General features: G+C 41.6%; 1 protein-coding gene across 3 annotated transcripts in view; it reads right to left on the bottom strand.

Moving 5' to 3' along the window:
- Nucleotides 1-13,039: 13,039 nt before the first annotated feature.
- LOC134571557 (leucine-rich repeat-containing protein 3-like) overlaps nucleotides 13,040-24,306 on the bottom strand; it is a 60,699-nt gene continuing 49,432 nt past the window's right edge. For 2 of the 3 annotated variants that reach the window (XM_063429908.1, XM_063429909.1), the window contains one exon: nucleotides 15,431-15,556. Coding sequence is in view for 2 of the 3 variants with exons in the window: in XM_063429909.1 (XP_063285979.1) it covers nucleotide 15,556 (1 nt within the window). In the remaining variant the exon portion in view is untranslated. Of the gene's footprint in view, nucleotides 15,557-15,896; nucleotides 16,045-24,306 lie in introns of those variants that run through there. The other variant, XM_063429907.1, reaches the window with a different exon arrangement.

Below are 24,306 nucleotides of genomic sequence, written 5' to 3'. Positions count from 1 at the left end.
CTTTCCCTTTATTAACATATTCCTTAAAGGTGATTGTGACTTCTTTTAGAGGGTTGTTTTTTAATTTTTTGTATGTTGTAGGATCTGACAGTATTCTTAGTGCTTCCTCTATATATTGTGCTTTATTAAAAATTACGATTCCCCCTCCTTTATCCACTGGTTCTCTGAATCTCTACTGTTATTTATATGTAAGATATTCCGTCTAATCTTTGTTTAAATAATATGAACAGCCCAAACACAAACAACACACAATCTACACAAACTCAACACCACTAACAATCCACATACATGCACACAACCCTACATGCAGCCTCTCACATGCAATACACACTATCAAACACACAATGTGACATATCCACACACACAATTCCACAAGCAGACCCTATACATAGCCCACATTCGTAGGTTGTATACACAATACCACAAACTACTCCTGAACATATACAACATAATAGCTTACATACGCACAAATACAACTATACAAAGCAAGTGCAGTATAAATAACACAAGCAGAATACAGCAACATACACACCTCAATTTTAAAAAATCGGACCGGCACGCTATGGGACATTACAATCCTATTTCGGCACAGTGCTGCTAAAAGGTTGCCTACCCCTGGTATAGATCATGCCCCCAGCAGTCTCTTTGCTCAATTCTCTGCCATTTAGGATTAAAATCACGTTCTATGCAGCCCTAGTTACACCTTCCTGCATGTGACTTGCACAGCCTTCCTAAACACTTCCTGTAACATAACCTATATAGTTTAGGTCTATGTCAATACCCTGGAGGAGCCTCCTGTGTGTGATTATTAAAGTTCAATCTACAGAGCAGGAGATAAAAACATCTAAAACAAGTTTACATCTGACTGAAAATCTGTCAGTCACAGCCAGGAGAGGTGTGGCTATATCGGCATAAACACAAACAAAATATATTTAACTCCTAAATGTCAGAGAACGAGCAGTGAGACTGCAGTAGCATGGTCTATACACAAAAACAGCTTCATTAAGCTAAAGTTGATTTAATGCTTATAGTATCCCTTTAACCCCTTAAGGACCAAACTTCTGGAATAAAAGGGAATGTGTCCTTAAGGGGTTAATATTTGGATGGTTTCAGGGTTTTTTGAACAATAGCAATGTTTAATAATAACTTCAGAGTAAAAAACGTCTGGGACTTGCTATGGAATTTATTTTCTAGAATATGAATGAAATTAAAAAATCAGTGCATAATTAGAAATCATAAAGATTGCCTCAGAGCAAGATTTGTCTTTGGATCTATTCCACTTTGCATTCTCTCACAGAACACAGAACAGCTATATTAACTGGAATCTAAGTTCATATTGTTATTAATATAGACCCATCCAAGTGTATTAGTGAGTTTTTGCATAGCTCTCCAAACTGCAAATGCCTGACAATCTGCTATGATCAGATTACTTAAATCCAGAGTCCCTCTATTATACATCAGCAACAGTTCATTGATTACTATTGTTTTATTGTTTATGCAGCCATAGTGTAAAATACAGCAGTCCTAGAGATGGCAAATCTACCATGTGTTTTGCTTGAATAAGCCATGATGACTAGGGCCAGGGATGTGTGAGCTGTGCGAGTCCTATGACTGTGTGTGAGAATGTGTAAAAAAAGAAAAAGAAAAAGAACGGGGCAGCGCTATATAACAGAATATAAGGCAGCACACCTAGAAAGGGAAATTCTCTCCAAGAACCCATGAATAATGGAAAAATAGACAACAATATAGGGTGTGCCAAAGGACAATATGAATAGTATAGTAAAAACAGAAAATAAAACTTCTAAAACGTATATGAAACACAGGTACCCTAAGACAATAGCAACAATAACAAAATAAAAGTCTTAGTGATAGAGATATGAAAGAGTCTCTAGGTGCCTGGATAGTTTTTCTCCTTCTTCAAACTCAGGAGTGGTTTTGATCCCCCACTTATAGGATATCAATGGAAGGTACAGTCAGCAGATGTCGTAGCAGCCGGGTATTTATAAAACCTATAAGTGGGGAATCAAAACCACTGCATGCACATCACACTAGAGCTGGTTAAAACTCTATTATATGTAATTAGAAAATTTGGAAGTCATATATTTGTGCACTTTATTTTGAACCTATTGCACTATTGGAGTCTTATTTCTCTCCCTTTATATATACTTTTGGATCCTGAGCATCCCGGTGACTATCAAGTTTGAAGTAGGAGAAAACCTATCCAGTTTTATTTCTTGTTTATACTTTACCTTTCATTTTGTCCTTTGGCGCACCCTATATCTTTGTCTGTGTGTGTGAATGTTCCTGCTTATAGAGGCTACAGCAGTTTATGAAGTTACACATCTTAATTCCAGACGTCTCCATTTGTCATATTAGTCTATGGTATGCTCCATGTGAGTAGGACCATCCACATGAAGAGCTGTGAGGAACACAGTTATTCATTTATACTGCATGTGATTGTGTGTGTGACTGTTTGCCAGTAACTGTGTGTGTGTACGACCGCCTGCCAGTAACTGTGTGTGTATGTGACTGTCTGCCTTTGACTGTGTGATACTGCCTGTAACTGTTTGTGTGACTGCCTGCCTGTAATGGTGTGTGTGTGGGACTGTCTGCCTGTGACTGCCTGTTACTGTGTGCATGATTGTCTGGCTGTAACTGTGTGTCAGTGCAGGGATTTTGTAGAAGGGGGCAGGGGTTTTGTATTGGGCCAGGGGTCTTGTATAAGTCAGGGCTGAGCAGGGGATTTGTAGAAGGGGGTAGTACAGGGCTTTGTAGAAGGGGGGCTGGACAGGGGTTTTGTAGGAGGGGGTGGGGGCAGGACTGGGGTATTGTAGAAGGGGGGGAGACAGGGGTTTTGCAAAGTTTACAAAGCTGTCTAATACATTTAAAAAATGAAAACATTTTAAAATCTTTGCAGGTGTTTATTTCATTGTGGATGAAGGCGGGGGGAGGGAGGTGTGCCAAACACAGAATCTTCCCCAGGTGCCAAATACTCTCGGTACACCCCTGCAATACATACTCCCTTTTGCCAACAATATATTTCATTTAATGAAGATAAGCATGCCATGTATGCTATGCTGAATGAAAATATGTGTCAAAAATCAGATAATAGATGGGCATGCCACATATGCCATGCTCAATCAAAATATGATGCAAGAGTCCAATAACATATATTGAAATAACTTAATGTTCTGTGATAGGAAAATGGGTTGGCCCATACGATAATTATAATGTAACTGGACAGAGAGGGGGTAACCCTCAAAAGTTTGAACAAGAACAAAGAGAGAGAACACTGTCCTAAAGAATGAAAACACAATAGTGAATATTGGTATCACAAGGGACGTTCCCAACGTCAAGTGTCACAATTATTCAAAATAATGTGCTCTAGAATATAAAACGTTTAAAAATCAATATTTTAATGAGTAACAGAAAAACGTTCCTAAGGTAAACTGTCCCCAGTGTATTTAATCCAGTGTATCGTGGCTAACTAGTAGCTGGTAGCCAGAGTAATGGATATAACACCTATGGAGGCGTGTACCTAGGGGGTGAGGTGGGAAACAGGAAAACGAATGGGGGAGGGTTGGGAGGACAAAAAGACACAAAGTGTAGCAGAAGATGTGTTGCCACGATAAGTGTGATCCACTACACCAATACTCCCATAATAGTTAAATCTCTCACTAAAATGGTAAGCTTGTAGTGACAACCATTCAAATAATTTGTCGGTTCCAGTACAGGTAGTCTGGATGGACCGGGATGAAGATATACCTCTGAGAATACCTGTGGTCCAGACCTATATAGCCAAACTATTAGCCAGTGTCAAAGCCTCAGTAGGAAATCACTTAGTGAATCTCTAGCGCTACAGGAAGTGTCCAAGCCTCAGTAGGAAATCACTTAGTGAATCTCTAGCGCTACAGGAAGTTAACCAAGTTATCCTGAGGTGGTCACTGTAATAATGTATCGTTATAGATACTGTGTTACAATGGGGATGATCCGTACAAGTGAGTCTAGCGGTCTCAGCAATTTCACAGGTGCTACGGTAAGCAGTGTAGCCCTTGGCACCACACCAAGATACTTTGGGGGGTCCGTATAGAGGGATAACTATTGCACGGATCATAGAAATCCTATTGATCCTGATAGTTCTCAATGCTACAGAAGTTTTGTTGGCTAGATACGGAGTGTGGTAATATCTAGTCCAGCATAGGGTGATAGCTGAGAGAGCGCCATAGAGATACAAATCAAAGCCTTAGGATTGCTACAAAGTAGGAAAAACTGCCTTCATGGGCATTTAGTCATAGGAAAGAGAGGTTTAGAAAGGGTTTGAAAGAACTTGCTGGTATAAAAAGTAAGTACTGGCATTGAGTGGCTATAGTACCAGATGGTTGGCACCACAAACGGTATGGAGCTCAATACTGCTCGTCACTTACTACCATCAGGTAAGTGACTAAGTGATTTCCTACTGAGGCTTTGACACTGGCTAATAGTTTGGCTATATAGGTCTGGACCACAGGGATTCTCAGAGGTATATCCTCATCCCGGTCCATCCAGACTACCTGTACTGGAACCGACAAATTATTTGAATGGTTGTCACTACAAGCTTACCATTTTAGTGAGAGATTTAACTATTATGGGAGTATTGGTGTAGTGGATCACACTTATCGTGGCAACACATCTTCTGCTACACTTTTTTGTCTTTTTGTCCTCCCAACCCTCCCCCATTCGTTTTCCTGTTTCCCACCTCACCCCCTAGGTACACGCCTCCATAGGTGTTATATCCATTACTCTGGCTACCAGCTACTATTTAGCCACGATACACTGGATTAAATACACTGGGGACAGTTTACCTTAGGAACGTTTTTCTGTTACTCGTTAAAATATTGATTTTTAAACGTTTTATATTCTAGAGCACATTATTTTGAATAATTGTGACACTTGACGTTGGGAACGTCCCTTGTGATACCAATATTCACTATTGTGTTTTCATTCTTTATTATTTATTATCCCGTGCTAATAACCCACCAGAGGAGACGCGTCCTACTCCAATTTCCTCTGTAAGTTCAGGCCTAGAGGTAGCCACTGTAGGTGCCTCTTCCCGTATTACCCCACCAGTACGCTATGGTGGTTCACCTGAGAAGTGTCGTGGTTTTTTAAACCAGATCAGTATTCACTTTGAATTGCAACCTCGCTCCTATCCTACCGATAGGGCAAAGGTTGGATTTATTATCACCTTACTCATTGAGAAAGCTCTGAGATGGGCCAACCCATTATGGGAGAACGATAACCCGTTGGTATATAATTATAATGCCTTTGTAGCTGCCTTTAGAAGAACTTTTGACCCGCCTGGTAGAAAGGTCAATGCAGCCAGATTACTGTTGCGCCTGAGACAGGAGAACCGAACACTAGTGGATTATGCACTAGAGTTCAGGTCTCTGGCGGCAGAAGTCAAGTGGAATGAGCAGGCTTATATGGATGTATTCTTGAACGGGATATCAGATGTTATCCTTGACGAGGTTGCTACTAGGGAGCTCCCTGAGAATTTAGAGGATTTAATTTCGTTCATTTCTCGTATTGATGAGCGTTTAAGAGAGAGACAGAACACTCGAGAGAGGAACCTGAGACCTGCCTTTAAATTAGCACCCGCATTTCTAAGTCCTGATTCCAATACCCCACTGTTTCCTGAACCTATGCAGATAGGCAATACTCGCCTCTCAGAAGAGGAGAGACAGTACAGGAGAAGGGAGAGATTATGTATGTATTGTGGAGTCAGAGGTCACTTGCGCCTGAATTGTCCTATTCGCTCGGGAAACGCCCGCACCTAAGTTCCTCTAGAGGACAGGCCTTGGGTGTTTCTATTTTGTCCTCTACGCATAATTATAAAGATCACAGGCTTCTGCTACCAGTTTCTTTAACGTGGGAGAAGGGAGTACTAAAGACTATGGCCTTGATAGATTCCGGAGCTGCTGAGAATTTTATCGACCAAACCTTTGCTACTAAAAACACTATCCCATCCCAGTTAAGAGATACACCCTTGGCCGTTGAGGCCATAGATGGTAGACCGCTACTCGAGCCTGTTATCTCTCGTGAGACTATACCCATTAACCTAACGGTTGGTATCTTACACGAGGAGAACTTATCACTTATGCTCATTTCGTCTCCTTCTGTTCCCATAGTCCTGGGGTACCCATGGTTAAAGAGACATAACAATAATATCGATTGGGAGAGAGGGGAGATACTCTCATGGGGTCAGGGTTGTCAGGAGAGGTGTTTACGCAGGGTATCTCCTTTGGCTGTAATTAACACACCAGACAGTTCTAACCAGTCTACGGGGATACAGATACCTCCTCTGTACCTGGACTTAAAAACAGTGTTCGACAAGAAGAACGCTGATACACTACCTCCACACAGGACATTTGATTGTAAAATTAATCTATTACCTGGTACCATGCCTCCCAGGGGCAATGTATACCCTCTATCCACTAAAGAGAATTCTGTTTTAGAGGAGTATATTCAGGAGAATTTAGACAAGGGGTTCTTTGGAGATCTTCCTCTCCTGCCGGGGCTGGATTTTTTTTTGTTAAAAAGAAGGATGGTTCACTCAGACCTTGTATCGATTACCGAGGCCTGAATAAAATAACCATCAGAAATGCCTATCCTATCCCCTTGATTACCGAGCTCTTTGATCGGCTAAAGGGCTCTAAAATTTTCACCAAGTTGGACCTCAGAGGGGCATACAACTTGGTGAGAATCCAGCAAGGTCACGAGTGGAAGACAGCGTTTAATACCCGCTATGGTCATTATCAGTACACGGTCATGCATTTTGGTCTTTGTAATGCACCTGCAGTTTTTCAAGATTTGATTAACGAAGTTCTTAGGGAGTTTCAACATGATTGTGTTATTGTCTACCTGGATGACATACTCATACACTCTAGAGAGATTGAAACCCACCATAGACAAGTCAGAAAGGTATTACACAAACTTCTGCAACACGGTTTATACTGTAAGTTGGAAAAATGCAGTTTTGACCAGACCCAGATAGACTTTCTTGGATACGTGATTTCTGGGGAAGGCTTTAAAATGGATCCTGACAAACTCCAGTCTATTTTAGATTGGCCATTGCCTAAGGGACTCAAGGCTATTCAGAGGTTTATTGGGTTTTCCAATTATTATAGGCGCTTCATTAAGGGTTATTCTTCTATTATTGCGCCCATTACCAATATGACCAAACAGGGCGCGGATACTAAGACGTGGTCTACTGAGGCTCTCGCTGCTTTCAAGAATCTCAAAGAACTTTTTGCTTCTGCTCCGATATTAGTCCATCCTGATACGACTTTGCCGTTTCTACTCGAGGTCGATGCCTCTGAGACAGGAGTAGGTGCGGTTTTGTCACAAAGATTAGGGGTGGACAAACCATTGCACCCCTGTGTTTTTTTTTCCAAGAAACTTTCTGGGCCTGAGAGCAGATATGACATCGGAGACAGGGAACTGTTAGCGGTCATTAAAGCCCTAAAGGAGTGGAGACATTTATTGGAGGGGACCTTACACCCTATTACTATTTTGACGGACCACAAGAACTTGTCCTTGTCCTATATTGGGGAGGCTAAGCGTTTGTCCTCTAGGCAAGCTCGTTGGTCCTTATTCCTGACTTCAATTATGTGCTGACTTACAGACCTGGTTCTAAGAACTCTAAAGCCGATGCTTTATCTCGCCAATATGAACCTTCTACTGTACCTGAACCGGTTCTTTCTTCTATAGTTCCGAAATGCAATATTGTTGCTAATACGAATCTCAGGATTCATTCCCCGTTACTGGCCGAGATCATTAAGCTGCAACATCTAGCACCTAAACAGACACCTGCGGGTCGACATTTCGTTCCTCCTGCTCTTCAACTGGAACTGTTGCAGTGTTTCCATGACAGCAAAGTGGCGGGACATCCTGGTATTCGCAAGACGTATGCTTTGATCTCTAAAGACTTCTGGTGGCCTGCTTTACGTAGGGATACTAAAGATTTCATCGCTGTATGTGAGGTTTGTACTACAACCAAACAACCCCATACGCTCCCATGTGGATTCCTGCACCCCTTAGAGGTTCCAGAGAAACCATGGTCCTGTTTGGCCATGGACTTTATTGTCGATCTACCTATCTCTAAAAAACAGACTGTTATCCTCACCGTGGTTGACAGATTCACTAAGATGGCTCACTTGATTCCTCTGCCTAAACTCCCGTCTTCTCCCGAATTGGCAGAGATATTCGCTAGGGAGATTTTTCGCCTACATGGGATACCCTCTCAAATTGTATCTGACAGAGGCTCCCAATTTATTTCCTGTTTTTGGAGATCCTTCTGTTCGCAACTTGGTAATTGAACTTTTCTTCTGCCTATCATCCTCAGTCTAACGGAGCTGCTGAACGTACCAACCAGAAAATTGAACAATATTTACGATGTTTTGTTTCCGAACACCAGGATGATTGGGTCGGTTTGATTCCTTGGGCGGAGTTTGCACACAATAATCTCGTTTGCGATTCTACTCATTCAAGCCCCTTCTTCATGAATTATGGCTTTCATCCGTCTATTCTTCCGTCGGCTTCCCCTTCCCAGGGGGTGCCGTCGGTTGATGTTCATGTTGCCAATTTGAGGAAGTTGTGGGATCAAACTCGACAAATCCTTATGCACAACTCTATGCTGGTTAAGAAACACGCTGATAAACGTAGAAGGGCGGCTCCGGTCTTTGTTCCAGGTGATAGGGTATGGCTGAGCACAAGGAACATCCGTTTAAAAGTGCCTTCCATGAAGTTCGCTCCCCGTTATATTGGACCTTACAGGGTGCTGACTCGTATCAATCCAGTTGCGTATCGTCTAGCTCTGCCTACTACCTTACGCATCCCTAACTCATTTCATGTTTCATTGCTGAAACCACTTATATGCAACAGATTTTCCTCCACAACAGCCCCTCCTCGCTCTGTTCAGGTGGAGGGTCAGGAGGAGTATGAGGTTAACTCTATTATTGATTCTCGAATATCCCGGGGGAAGGTACAATACCTGGTCGATTGGAAGGGATATGGTCCTGAGGAGAGGAGTTGGGTACCTCAAGAGGATGTTCATGCTCCTCGTCTCCGCAGGGCATATCACGCCCGCTTCCCATCTCGTCCCGGTTCCTTCCGCCCGGTGGGCGTATCTGAGAGGGGGGGTACTGTCAGGGTACCTGAAGTCTCTGCCTCCGAGAGAGGTAGAGACCTAAACGTTTATCCGTCCGGACGCCAGGTTTCTCCTGTTCCTCGCGGTCGACCCGGTCACATAAACGCCGGCCGCGAGGGAGTCACTTCCTTATGTAGCATGGCGCCCGGAGACCGACGTCATGACGCCAATCCGGAACGACCTGTCACTCAATCCATTGGAGACTAATCAGGACTCGTCGGAGGCGTGTCTATCCTCTCTAGCCAGGGTATTTAAACATACTTCGCCCTGTTGCTCATTGCCCTGTCGTGGTTCTAGCCTGTCTAGTCACACAGTGCTCTGGTGTTTTTCAGTTATCCTTTTGGTTCCGACCCGGCTCGTTTGTCTTACTCTGTTTACCTCTGTTATCCTTGACCCGGCTTGTTCCTCGCTTACCTGTCCTCTCGTTCCCTCGACCTCGGCTTGTCTCTGACCATTCTCTATACTCTCCGTACGTTAGTCCGGCCATTCTAAGGTCCGGTATACGTACCCTGTACCTGTTTGTACTTTGCGTGTTGGATCCCTGTCCCGATCCTGACAACACCACAATCATGATGGGTAGTAAATAAAAAAACTGCTGCCCTAGTGTATGTAGAATTCATATACTACTGAAAAAAAAACATTAATTCACTGGTCCTTAACCACTGTGTCAGTACCCATACTTGTCATGTTAGTGGGTTTTGGTTGGAACATATACATCAGCTGAGAATTATCCAAGTGCTTTGTTCTAAAAAAAACCCAGCTGTAAAAGTATGAAATTGGAGATGTCACCAATAGAATGGACCTACTGGTTCCACTGGTTTCCATGGTGATGGACCCATTTTTAGTGCTTTAGTCCACCTTTTAGAACAGAGCACTCTGATAAATAAACAATTATAATAAAAAAAATAATAGCTATAATATATGTGTTGTTTCATTTACGAACTAATTTTTGAACTATGTGACGGTATAAATGATGTATGAGGTCAGCTCTTGGGACTCTGAAACTGGAGTAAAACTTCACACTGAATCCCTGAGCTATGAATAGTTCCCACATGCTTTGAGGCATTGTAAAGACCTGGGAAATGCTTGTTAAAGTGTCTGTGTGTATATTTGTGTTCGTGTGCATGGTTTTTACCACACGTCCATTTGTCATGCACCGAATGACCTGTTATTAGATATTATGAATTCCATCAGGACAACAGTACAGTCCAATGCGCTGGATGCTGGCATAGGTAAGTACCCTGTTAAGTTCCTTACTTTACCTGTTCTCCTCTGACAGCATACCCTTCAAGGGTTAACAATTCCATTTTGCAAATATGAGTAGATTATTTAAATGTTTTCCATGTTTAGATCGTATACATCCACTTTGACAAGCTGCAGCATTTGTACAAGAAATATGGCTGGCTTATGAGACAATGAGCAATGGGTCTATTTTTCCAGTTGGATCAGGACTGCCTGTTACATGCTTCCTATTCTTAATCATGCTCTATAATGGTAATATGATGATGTAGGTGGATTGGTATCTTTCCTTTAAAACAGTCTGTAGCTCTCTCCCATGGTAGCTGACCCTACATCAGTCATGATCAGCTGTTTCTGGTACAGGTCAAGTGACCCCTTCCTTTTTTTTTTTTATTAGCACAGCTCCATTTCCTGATAGTATAGTGTTTTCCTTTCACTTGAGACATTTTAAGAATGCGAAAATGGAATGTGTCTCATTACAGTGTATGCCACCCTTTACGGTTTACAAGCAATAGTTGAAGGGTTCTATAGCTTTTCAACACCATAGCTGGAATTAATGACAAAATAAGTAAATGTTATTGCATTCCCACACACGGCCACTTGGTGTCAATGGTGAGACAGTAAAAAAAAAGTTTACAGAATGATAATTTTTGCTTCATATTAGCTTTCATATGGAAGGAAAAGCGATTTTTCAGGTTTTTTAATTTTGAGAGAGTAGCTTGTATTTTTTTTAACATGCAAACCATTTTTGTTCTCCAAGACCAAACCAAGGGTTGTATTACTTTAATAATATATTGTGATGAGTTATAGAAACTGCACAGTTTCGTTAGAATGAACTTCTAGCTAGGTCCAGCGAGACACAAGTATATCAGAGGCTGCACAACAACAATATTTCAAGTGATAAGCTGTACATGTGCTTCAAGCACACACATACTCAGTATACCACTAAAATACACCATTACACACAGCCCAAGTTACATTAGAAATACCTGCTTTATTCGTTTAACATGTAAATGGCAGTAACTCCAGAGACTAGTGGAAAATATAAGGACGCTATAAACTTGAAACACATTAATCAAAAGTGCCATAATTTCACGATTGAATTTAATCGTGTAAACAAAAGTCATAGGCAAATAATTATAATGACATTTATAATAAAAGCCACATATCTGCACAAATGTTCCTAAACTAGTGATCAAGAACACAGATTGTCTGTTTTTTATCAATAAAATCAAGATATCAGTAAGTCCTGGACTATTGTAGGCTATTGAGTTTAAACCCTTGGACAGGTGGTAAAAACTACATTTATTATGGCACTTCAATGGGAACTCATTAAGGCCACAACACAACATGATTTAGTTGATGAAAGGAAGGTTCAAGGGACAAAATGTTTGGCTTATGACCATTTTTAGTAAACCTGACATATTACATTCTTAAGATCGAAATGGAAACATATTAATGAGATTTGTGAATGCAAGATTTTTCAGTTCTTCCGAGCAAAATTTTCCAAATAGGAAATTTTGTTCATGGCCTGCAATGTTTGGCAATGTGCCAGCTTGGTTCCCCAAAAATTCAGTCGAAAAAACAAATATCAGCTGAACTGGACACCTCCACACAGCTAATCATGTTGCAGGTGGCAGGTGATTGCTAGCCAACCACCACAATAAACAGTAAAAAAAAAAAAAAGCCAAAAAAAAAGCCTATGTATGACCCTACATTAGTACAGTGGAAATTTTGTAAATCTCCTGATAAAGTGGGGAACATATAGTCCCCCCTATTTCCAATGGTGGGGGTCAAATTAAATAATGTGTGGGGGACGTCATGCTCAGTATGTGGGGGCTAAAATTAAAATGAACAGGACATAGGGTCTTCCTGGGTTCAAAACCATGGTCAGCGGGTGGGAGCTTCAATTAAAAACCAGCGAGGAACCGATGTCATTGTCCAACCCCTTCTCCAGGGTGAGTAGGGGTCCCCAAGACCCTATCCACCCCAAACCTAATGAAAGTAAACTCACCCCACTCACTCTACTAATAGCGATAGGGGCAAAAAAATTAATCAGATATAATCAGAAAATAAATGATAAAAACTGGTTTACAAAAAAGGAAGGGGAAAAAAAACAACAACGCAATAAAAATAATCAATGTGAGCCCCAGAAGCCAGCAAATGAGTGCACTCTGACTGAAATTTGTAATATGCAATATTGGTCAAAGAGCTCTGATTGGTTGGCTTGTGAGCCAATTAATCAGAGCTCTCTGACTGAGCTTGCATAGAGTGGAGGGAGGTATAAAACCTCCATTGTATGGATGTGTGGGTCATAGTGATGCCCACATACAGTTTTTAACAACGATTTGCCTGCTAGCGCCACCAGAGGGCAAATAATGAATCCCTAATCCAGAAGCTTACAGGCATTTGGCGAATAAATGGAGTTCATAAGAATACCCATTTCTGTTTTATTATAGATTTTGTCATATAGTTAAAAGCAGCAAAGTGAATTGCTAGTGTAGGGCTCACTTAAGAGATGTATCTTGATGGGATAGCTAGGCTTCCAGTTTATTGGCTATACAAAAAAAAAATATGCACCAATAAATATTTTGTTTAATGTGCATAGGGATTCGGGATAGTGCACAAGTAACTTTTTTGCTTTTAAATTAGAAATATAGGTCAGCAGTGAGATAAAAAATTACATGATGACATAATTTTAGCATTTGTTAAGCTTTACACATAAAAAAAGATAAATCTTCCCATATACAGTGTCTTTTTTCTGAGATGAAACAAGTGACATTGAGCATTTATTGAAAGTCCGGAGGGTGAATTGCCCGGAAACAGATCTGTCTAGTATAATAAATATAAAAAGATACATATCTAATAAATATCTATTTTAAAAATACTATATAGTAGTTCATTAAATGTTTTATATTTCTATTTAGTCAAGACTTCTGTGTGCCAGTTCTATCGATTCGTTAAGGTTGTTCTACACTTGGCATTCAGACTCTTGGATTATAATCCCAGTTTTATAATTAAACATGTAAAAATAGAATACAGACCATGGAGGTTTTTCTATGGCACCCAGGAATTGTAGCAAAGGGTCTCTTAGAGGACGGGCCAAAGAGCACCCACAAATATTTGTTACAACTTTTTCCCTTTGGGAAACCTATCATTTCCATAATAATCCCCATCAGTCCAAAAATTCAGATAACGTTTATAGGAACATAGAGAGAGAGAGAGAAGGGATATTAATATTAGGAAGGGACACATACAAAAGGAGTTTGATATATTTTTGTGAAATGTCCTTTTAATATAAAAGCTTGATGATCTGTTCCCAAAATATTTTTCAAGTCCCTGAAAACGTTCACTGTTCCCCTTCTAAATTAAGCTGTGCGTTTCTGTTTAGTTAAGTGAATGGCCATTTCGTAAAACAGCATGCTATCTTGTTATCTAGCCATACCTCACAATATACACAGCTAGACCCTCCAGTAAAAACCCTCTAGTAAGTCAGTAAACTTTAGATGTGTTTACTTGAGAAGCACCCCTAGGCACAAAGCCTTAGATAAATGTAACTCATGGTTAGTTCAGGCTAGGGGGAGGAGGACACACATGGTTTGGTGATGCAGTTTCACAATGATCCACACCATTAGTGTTACAATGTAATTGGTGCATCCGAATGCCTCCTGGATCTCAATTACTTCCAACTGGAAACCGATACATAATTTTCTTGCAATATGCAATACCGTTTGGGTATTCCAAAAATATGATCCAGGGTGATATGTTTGATATGAGAACCTCAATTTTTCTAACATAATCCCGCAATTACTGTGGTTAAACAGAGTGCAGATATACTGAGAAAGGCTTGCTGCTACTTATAGTGATACAGAGTACTTTTTTTAAAATAAATTTTTATATAGTTTAAACTCTATGCTGCCTTTTTCCTTTTATTTTCTGGTAATCTTACCGATGGTACTTGCTTTGTAGTCCTTTCCATATTAAATAAATAAGTCCGTTCTAAGAGATAATTAGAGTGCATATTAAAAGCATAGTGGGTTTGCATGTTAGAGAATCCAGAATGCGTTTTGCATCCATATGACTTGTAAAATGTTGTGTAAGATAAACCGTGACATTCATTTCAGAGAGCTTTCGCTCTCTTAATTTATAACATATTCCAGCAGCAAATGGGTGAATGCACCACAATATATTGTCACAATATGGTGATCTGCTCTATATCTACAGAACAGTACTGATTGTATCAAAGTCTTTGGTTATTTGGGTGCTTGGTAATGACTTGAGATATTCCAGATGCCTCCTGGCATCCTCTTGATTGTGTCTCACATAATACACCACGTAGGTTATCACCATAGCAAACCAACCAAACATTGTAATAAACATAGCTACATCCGTTGTTTTGTGGTGGATATTGCAGAAATTGATTCCAGAGTCTAGAACTTGAATTAATGGCTTGCCCACATATTCCTCCTGAACAGATGTTTGACAGGAAATGTCATTGACTGTGTCCGGATCCAACTTGAGTTCCCTAAGAACCTCCTGAAGGGTGCAGTCACAATGCCATGGGTTGTTTGAGAGACGGATCTTGGCCCTAAGCTTTTCCAAAGCTTCCTTTGGAATGCTATGAATCTGGTTGCCTGACAAATCAAGAAGCCTCAGTCCCTCTGCTACCCCTTTGAATGCGGCCAACTCTATTTTCTCAATAGCATTTCTGGAAAGGTCAAGCTCCTGGAGATAACTTAGGTCCTTGAATGCGTTATTAGGCACTTGGTGAATTTTGTTTGCATCTAGCTTCAGAGACACAGTTTCCATAGGGAGGTCAGTGGGGATTTCTTCCAGGTTTCTAGAGCTGCAGTGGACTACCATTGCTCCACTAATGTCAGAGCAGTGGCAGCTCTTGGGGCAAGATGCAATAGCTTGAACGTGGAACAGAAGCAACAGAAATCCTCTATGGAGAAGCAAATCTGAACACCTGTTTGTCTGATTTCCTAAAAGCATTCTGGAAGATCACGCATGCTTTTTGTACAATGCCAGTCTTTGGCTCTTCATCAGTGCATACGTAGCTTATCTTAGCTCACAGCTATACAATGTGTCCAGGATGTCTTCCGCTCGAGACACACAAATAAATGGAGTCTAAAATGAAAATAAAAAAAAGTAATTATGTCAGTGTTCATAACACATTCTATTTCTCTATCCCTATGCAGAATATAATGCAAAATATATCCATAATATTTCAGTAACTGTATCTCCATCTAGACACAATGAAGACAATACACAATAGTAAATTATAAAAAGAAAGCAAATAACCATGCATTGCTGTAATGGGATTATTTCTCAGAGAACAAATGTCTCTGATTATTTTTCTATGGCAAAGTCAGCTTTCGATATTGAATGGATTCCATATCTGTTTTTCTTAACGGATAATGGCGCCTCCTAACTAAGTTAGATGCAATTAGCATTACAAAATACGCACCTCTTTGATTTGTTATTTTACAGTTATCTGAAAGGACTGACACAAAGGTTCTTTATGGGAATGGGAATTTTGGTGCCTTCTCGCCAATGTCTTCAGCAAAATGATTCACCTGTTAAGGCATGGGTGTCCAACCTTTTGGCTTTTCTGGGTCGCATTTAGAGCGCAGAGGAATTCCTTGGTCGCACATAAAATCTAGAACATAAATAATTTATATAATACAATTTCCCTTTTCTTAAATTTGTTTAATAGATAACACCCTTATTTGTTATCCTTGTGTGGAATTGCCATATTTAAGGATACCAAATCAGTCACATACATACACACACACACACACACATAATCACAGATGTTCACAAACACAGAGACATACACACACAATCACAGACACACATACAACGACAGACCTATCCACACAATCACATACCCACACATGCAGTCACTGATCTATACACACAATCACAAATACACATACACACACACAATCACAGACCTATACACAAAGTCACATACATACATAGAAACACATAATCACAGATGTAAACACACAGACATACGCACACAATCACAGATCCTATACAGACAGTCACATACATCACACATAACCAGAGACACACATACAATCACAGACCAACACACAGTGGTGTATCCTGGTTTTGTGCTGCCCACCCCCCCCTCCGTGCCAGCCCCACCCAACCCTTCCCCCCGCCCCGCATTCTAAATACACACACACACACATTCACTGACAGAAACACACACACACTAACAGACACACTCACTAACAGACACACACTCACTCACTAGCAGACACAAACTAGCAGACACACACACTCACTAACAGACACACACTCACAGGCAAACACACTCACACTAACAGACACACACACACACACAGTCAGACACACACACTAACAGACACACAGTCAGACACACACACACCAACAGACACACTCACTCACTAGCAGACACACACACACACTCACTAACAGACACACACACTCACAGGCAAACACACTCACACATTAACAGACATACACACACACACTAACAGAAACACACTAACATACACTGGGGGAGGATTCTCTTTCTCCCTGGGGGTCCAGTGGCTGCTGGGCAGGCGGCGCAGGTGAGGGAGCACTTCCCCTGAGCACTCTGCTTAGCTCCCCTGCGCGCCGCAGAGTGAGGCTGGGAGACGGAATATGACATCATATTCCGGCTCCAAGCCTCACTCTGCGGCGCGCAAGGGAGCTGAGCAGACCGCTTAGGGGAAGTGCACCCTTGCCAGCCCTTCTCCAGCCGCCCTCCATCGCTGCCCGCCCGCCAGCCCAGCATGTCAGATAGCCGCAAGGCTTTCAAGGTATTTGCCCTGGGCATTTGGGAGACGAGTTTTTTTGCGTCCCCTGGACAATATCACCCATGGCAAATGCCTTGTTAGCCTCGTGGCTAAAATGTCCCTGCCAACACATGCACATACAATCACAGACCTATACACACACACACACACAATCACAGACCTACACCTATACACGCAATCACACACACACACACACACACAATCACAGACCCACACACACATATTCACAGATATACAAACACAATCACAAGCCCAAATACATAATCACTGACTTACATGCTCACAATCACAGACATACACACAGATTTCCCCCCCCCCCCACACACACACACACACAATCACTGACAGAACATACACAAAAATTACATTCATACACATTTCATACATAAGAAGTCCACTCAACCCCCCTACCTTGCTCTGTCTTGGTGTACAGATCATTCCCATGCAGTCTCACTGCTCAATTCTCTGTCATTTAGGAGTTAAATAACTCTGTTTCTGTTTATACAGCCCTAGTCACACCTCTCTGCATGTGACTTACACAGCCTTCCTAAATTTGTCTTGAAAAGAGATATCTAATGGTTAAACTTTTTTATTGCACATTCTGTTCAATTTATCTCCTGCTCTGTTAATAGCTTGCTAGAATTTGCAGGAGCCTCCCGTGTGTGATTAAAATTAAATTTACAGAGCAGAAGATAAACATTTGTAAAGTATGTTAACATCTGATTGAAAATTAAACAATTTTTTTTTAATGCAGGCTGTGTGAGCCACAGCCAAGGGACGTGTGGCTAGGGCTTCATAGAAACAACAGTGACTTAACTCCTAAATAGCAGATAATTAAGAGACTTCAGAGGTCAGAGCTATACACAAAAACTGCTTCATTAAGATAACGTTTTGGGGACTCTAGTGTCCCTTTAAGTAATCTGGCCCTATAGTATATATTACATTACCATAATTAAAGAAACATCCCTTTTTTAGCAGACCAATGTAGCTCTGGGATTAACACAAAATTAATCAAAATAAATTTAATAATACTTCTTTTATAGTTTTATTGCATTCATTTATTTTATTGATTCCTTGCATCCATCCTTCCCTGGCACAGCTGGCTATACCAGTAGTTCTCAACTTATTTTGGACCAAGACACATTCTCTTCATTAACATCTTACAAATGTTACTTTTACTAAGTCTAACCATAAAAGTCTAACCATAGAAATATACTGCCCCCTTTTAACAAACTTATTTGCAGTTTGAAAAGTGCAATTTTGAGGTCACAAAGGAATATTGTTGATGTAATTACCCATAGACAGAGAAGGTACATAAACTCATGCTATCTAATCATTCAAAAATCTTTTAGATATCAGACCTGCAACGATGGTTCAGACAAAGACAACTACAGAGGCAATAAAAATTACAACTACAGCAACTGCAGTAACTTCCCCAATTAAAACTACCGCAACTCAGTGGCGGATCCAGAACCTGATCTCGGGAGGGGCACTTGTAGATTATTTAAAGAAATAATCCAGGCACAATAACCACTACAGCTCAGTGTAGTAGTTATGGCGCCAGTAGTGCCAGGATCCCATCCCAGAGTAAGTAGTCAAACCGTTTAAGAACAGTTTGATAACTTACCTGGGGTCTGCTGGGATATTGGGCATAGGAGCAGTGGTATGTGTTAGGGGTGAAGTGTGTGTGAAAGGTGCAGTGTGTGTGTGTGTGAGCGGTTGAAGTGTGTGTGCAAGTGCGTGAGGGCGGCAGTGTATGTCAGGGTTGCAGTGTGTGTGTTAGGGGGCAGTGTATGTGTGGGGGGCAGTGTGTGTAGTGTGTGTATGGGGGCAGTGTTTGTGGGGCAGTGTGTGTATGGGGGGCAGTGTTGTGGGGCAGTGTGTGTATGGGGGCAGTGTGTGCAGTGTGTGTATGGGGGCAGTGTGTGCAGTGTGTGTATGGGGGCAGTGTTTGGGGGCGGTGTGTGCAGTGTGTGTATGGGGGCAGTGTTTGTGGGGCAGTGTTTGTGGGGCTGTGTGTGTAGTGTGTGTATGGGGGCAGTGTTTGTGGGACAGTGTGTGTATGAGGGCAGTGTTTGTGGGGCAGTGTGTGTAGTGTGTGTATGGGGGCAGTGTTTGGGGGGCGGTGTGTGCAGTGTGTGTATGGGGGCAGTGTTTGTGGGGCAGTGTTTGTGGGGCTGTGTGTGTAGTGTGTGTATGGGGGCAGTGTTTGTGGGACAGTGTGTGTATGAGGGCAGTGTGTGTAGTATGTGTTTGTGGGGCAGTGTGTGTATGGGGGCAGTGTGTGTAGTGTGTGCATGGGGGCAGTGTTTGTGGGGCAGTGTGTGTAGTGTGTGCATGGGGGCAGTGTTTGTGGGGAAATGTGTGTAGTGTGTGTATGGGGGCAGTGTCTGTGGGGCAGTGTGTGTATGGGGGCAGTGTTTGTGGGGCAGTGTGTGGTGTGTGTATGAAGGCAGTGTTTGTGGGGCAGTGTGTGTAGTGTGTGTATGGGGGCCAGTGTTTCTGGGGCAGTGTGTGTAGTGTGTGTATGGGGGCAGTGTGTGTAGTGTGCATGGGGGAGTGTGTGTATGGGGGGCAGTGTTTGTAGTGTGTGTATGGGGGGCAGTGTGTGTAGTGTGTGTATAGGGGGCAGTGTGTGTAGTGTGTATAGGGGGCAGTGTGTGTAGTGTGTGTATGGGGGCAGTGTGTGTAGTGTGTGTATGGGGGCAGTGTGTGTAGTGTGCATGGGGGAGTGTGTGTATGGGGGGCAGTGTTTGTAGTGTGTGTATGGGGGGCAGTGTGTGTAGTGTATGTATAGGGGGCAGTGTGTGTAGTGTGTATAGGGGGCAGTGTGTGTAGTGTGTGTATGGGGGGCAGTGTGTGTAGTGTGTGTATGGGGGGCAGTGTGTGTATGGGGCAGTGTGTAAGGAGGCTTTTTTTTTTTAATTTAATTAAATTAAACTTAATATATTTATGTCCCCCCTCCCTCCTTACCTTTATTGATGAGGAGGGGGGACATATTTCGTTCCCTGGTGGTCCAGTGGGATTCCCTGGTGGTCCGGTGGTGGAGAGATGAACTCTAGCCCAGTTACAGGGCTAGAGTTCACTCTCGCGAGATTTGGAGCGTTGCCGTGGTTACCGCGGCAACGCTCCAAATCTCGCGAGAGGAGGACCCGGAGGAGCTGCAGGTAACAGCTCCCGGGTCCTCTCTCACTCCCTCCCCTGCCGGCTGTCAGCACAGTGCCTGCGGACCGGGGAGGGAGATCAGAGATCTCCCTCCCCGGTCCGCAGGCACATTGCAGGGCTGGCACTTGGGCAATGCCAGCCCTGCATTAGCCGGCAGGGGAGAATCTCGGGGGGGGCAATTGCCCCGTTGCCCCCCCCCTGGATCCGCCACTGCCGCAACTACAAGGACAGCCCTTCACACAACTAAAGGAACAAAAGCACAGCTACAGCACCTACATGCACAACCCCAATCGCAACTACAAGGACAGTCCTTCTCGCAACTAAAGGAACCAAAGCACAGCTACAGCACCTACATGGACAACCTCAATCGCAACTACAAGGACAGCCCTTCTCACAACTAAAGGAACCAAATCACAGCTACAGCACCTACATGGACAACCCCAATCGCAACTACAAGGACAGCCCTTCTCATAACTACAGGAACCAAATCACAGCCACCTACATGGACAACCCCAATCGCAACTACATGGACTGCCTTAATCACAAGTACAATAACTACAGTCATGTCTCCAATAACAACTACAGGGACAACACCAATCACCAATAGGGGCACAGCTCAAATGACAACTACAACTACAGGCACCGCTCCCATCACAACTACACTAGGCATTCAGTTTTGTAATTGATTCTATGACTTATATTATGTTTTATCAATGCACAGTGACCCACTTCTCCTAGGACTTTGAGTTGATTCAGTGAAGTAGAGACTTTAGAGACTGCACAAGGGATGTATGATCAATATTCCTGGGATTTGAAAAAAAAATTATGATTTACTTCACTGATCCCAGTAATGATATATTCTGACAATCCAACATCCTATACATTTCATGGGAACTCGGTACTGCTCCCCTGACAATTAAATGCAAGTTCCATTGCCAATGATCTGTTTTTTCTAAAATATCATAAAACATGTGAATCCTTGAAAAGAATGTGTAACTCTTGGATTTTGTCGCATTTAGAGATTAACCTGACAGAATGATTTGGGCTTATGGGTAAATTTACTAAATCCGAAAGTAAAATGTAGGCCCTGATGACTTCTGTTACCTTGATAATTTTATCACAACCATATCTCAACCTCAGGATAAAGCGAATAGTGAGGTTTTTAGTGATCATTATAGTGCTAAGTATATTGCGGCTTTCAACAAAAATGTTGGCTTTGTGCCCTTGGGTCTAAGGGTCACAGAAAGTCTAACAGCCACTGAAAAGAATTAAAATCTGGCTTGGTTTCCTTTACTGTGTTCTCCCTTCCTGGTAGATTTAATTAAAGGATAAGTGCATTTCATCAACATTTGTGATTAACTAAACATTGTGATTCACCATTAAGCCAATCAACTTAATTAAGCAAAAACACAAAGATTTCGCTAAAAGTAGTTTGCTAAACTACCCTTAATTTAAGTCACTGACATGATTATGTTTTTTAAAGGAACACTTGAAACATCATAACCAGTCCAATGCCCTGACGCCCCTAATGTAAGCAGGCAAGTTATTTGCTAGGTGCCAGACACCCAGGGTTGAGCTAGTTGAAAGCTATTAGCTAATTCTTAATGAGCTATAGGGCTTATGGTGCATGGAGTGATCCTTTAACTGTGCATTATCAGAATAGACCAGTGAAATTCAGAATGCTTGAATTGTAAAAATTCTCCATCCCTCTCATCCCCATTTCCTTTAGGCATGTTCCTCCGTATTATAGAGATCCTTGCACTCAGAAATGAGAATCAGAGGACATACCAAAAGCGAGCAGGGACAAGAGCCTTCCCACTATCCTTCTTCTACGGTCAAAAGTAACATTTGTTCTTTGTAATGTTGACTATCTAATACATCCTCTCAGATGTCAACGGAATGATCAAGACAGTAAATACAAGGAAAATAATCACTAAACAATTTACAAAGAGAGACCATAATAAGAAACACACAGTTTTTGTCCCCATTATGCTCAATACGTTTTGTAGGGTCATACTCTCAGTACACACTTGCATTCTATACAGAAGCCCATAATCAAGTACCTCTGTTGGATGGTAGCCACTCTTGAATTTTCACTATTTTTGAAACCACGTTATTAGACTCTTTCAATAAACATTTACTGTGTGCCATATTCAATTCATTTAGAGCAGTGGTTCCCAACCCAGTCCTCAAGTACCACCTAACAGTCCAGGATTAAGGGATTACCCAGTTGAGTATAAAGTGTTTTTAGAAAAGGAAAAAAACACTTTAGACACAAAAGAGTAATCCCTAAATCTTGGACTGGTATTGGGTACTTGAGAACTGGTTGGGAACCCCTGATTTAGAGGAAGAATAATGTGTGTGGCTAACGGTGCCCTCTGTTCAAGCCCTTCTGATGTCTGAAAGGCATAAAAATGTTAAAATAAATCACATAAAAATATATGGTATCACAAACACTAAAATTCATACAAACTCTCAGCTTGAATGCTCTTCTAATCTGTTCCATGAGAAAGACACTCTGCTAATTCAGAAATACTAATTTAGACCTACGTATAACTTGATATAATGTATTTCGTTTGCACATACTGATTTTTAGCTACTTGAGGAAGTAATTATCTTGCATAATCTTGAAAGTTTTCTGAGCAGAAAATTCAATAGAAAATGTCTTTGTTTTGTCTACTCAAACAGGAATTTAATTTCGTTGCTGTAAAGCTTCAATCACTGAGGACCAGAAAGGCCTCAGGATTCATACTTGGACTAACAGTGACCAAAATTAGATCATGAGCCTCTTCAAGCCCTAATATTCATGTCAATAAATGTCCATTTAATTGTTCACCTAATTCTGCAAAATCTCGGTTTTCTTTCCTTACTAACATCTAAGGATTCTATGATGCAGTAAAAGTGATCCACAGAGGCAGATGGGGAAGCCTCCTCCTCTACAAGTTTGTGCCGTAAAAACATAGAAACATAGAATGTGACGGCAGATAAGAACCGTTTGGCCCACCTAGTTAGCCCAGTTTTCTAAATACTTTCATTAATCTCTGGCCTTATCTTAAGTCTAGGATAGCCTTATGCCTATCCCACGCATGCTTAGACTTCATCACTGTGTTACCCTCTACCACTTCAGCTGGAAGGCTATTCCATGCATTCACTACTCTCTCTGTAAAGTAACACTTCCTGAAATTATTCTTAAACCTTTGCCCCTCTAATTTAAGACTATGTCCTCTTGTGGCAGTTTTTCTTCTTTTAATTATGGTCTCCTCCTTTACTGTGTTGATTCCCTGTGTTGATATGTTTTTAAATGTTTCTATCATATCCCCCCGTCTCGTCTTTCCTCCAAGCTATACATGTTAAGATCCTTTAACCTTTCCTGGTAAGTTTTATCCTACAATCCATGAACCAGTTTAGTCTCAGAATTCTTTACAAAAGAAAAACAAATCAATTATTATAGTAAGGGCTATAGACAAAAAAACGAAAAATCTACGTTTTTGGTCATGGACCACACTGACATGCGGAATTTATTCTAACAGGAATGTCAACTTCACTTAATAGTTTTGCTTTGGGTTGTTGGATCATGAACACCCAAAAAGACTGGCCTGTGTATTGTCCTTCTGTCTTTTGTCAATGTGTAACAGCATTGAGGGTGGAGTTGGACCTCATCTGTTGAACAGAATGTGACATCTCATTAAGTCCAAGGGCAGAGTCTAATGCCCCACTACCTTTAAACTTCACTAGTTGTCACTGCTAAGACCTGCTCTGTGTGAGGAGTCGCTGTGCAAACCACAGCTGTTAGACCTGTCGGTGATGTTTTATTACCTCTTTGGTGAATAGCATAGGGATATTACTTAATAACCATCTCCCATGTACCATGTACCAGACACTGTATGTAGTGTA

This window comes from Pelobates fuscus, chromosome 8 (assembly GCF_036172605.1).
Source record: "Pelobates fuscus isolate aPelFus1 chromosome 8, aPelFus1.pri, whole genome shotgun sequence".
In the NCBI taxonomy this organism is placed as follows: Eukaryota; Metazoa; Chordata; class Amphibia; order Anura; family Pelobatidae; genus Pelobates; species Pelobates fuscus.
This window is presented reverse-complemented; position numbering and strand designations above follow the sequence as displayed.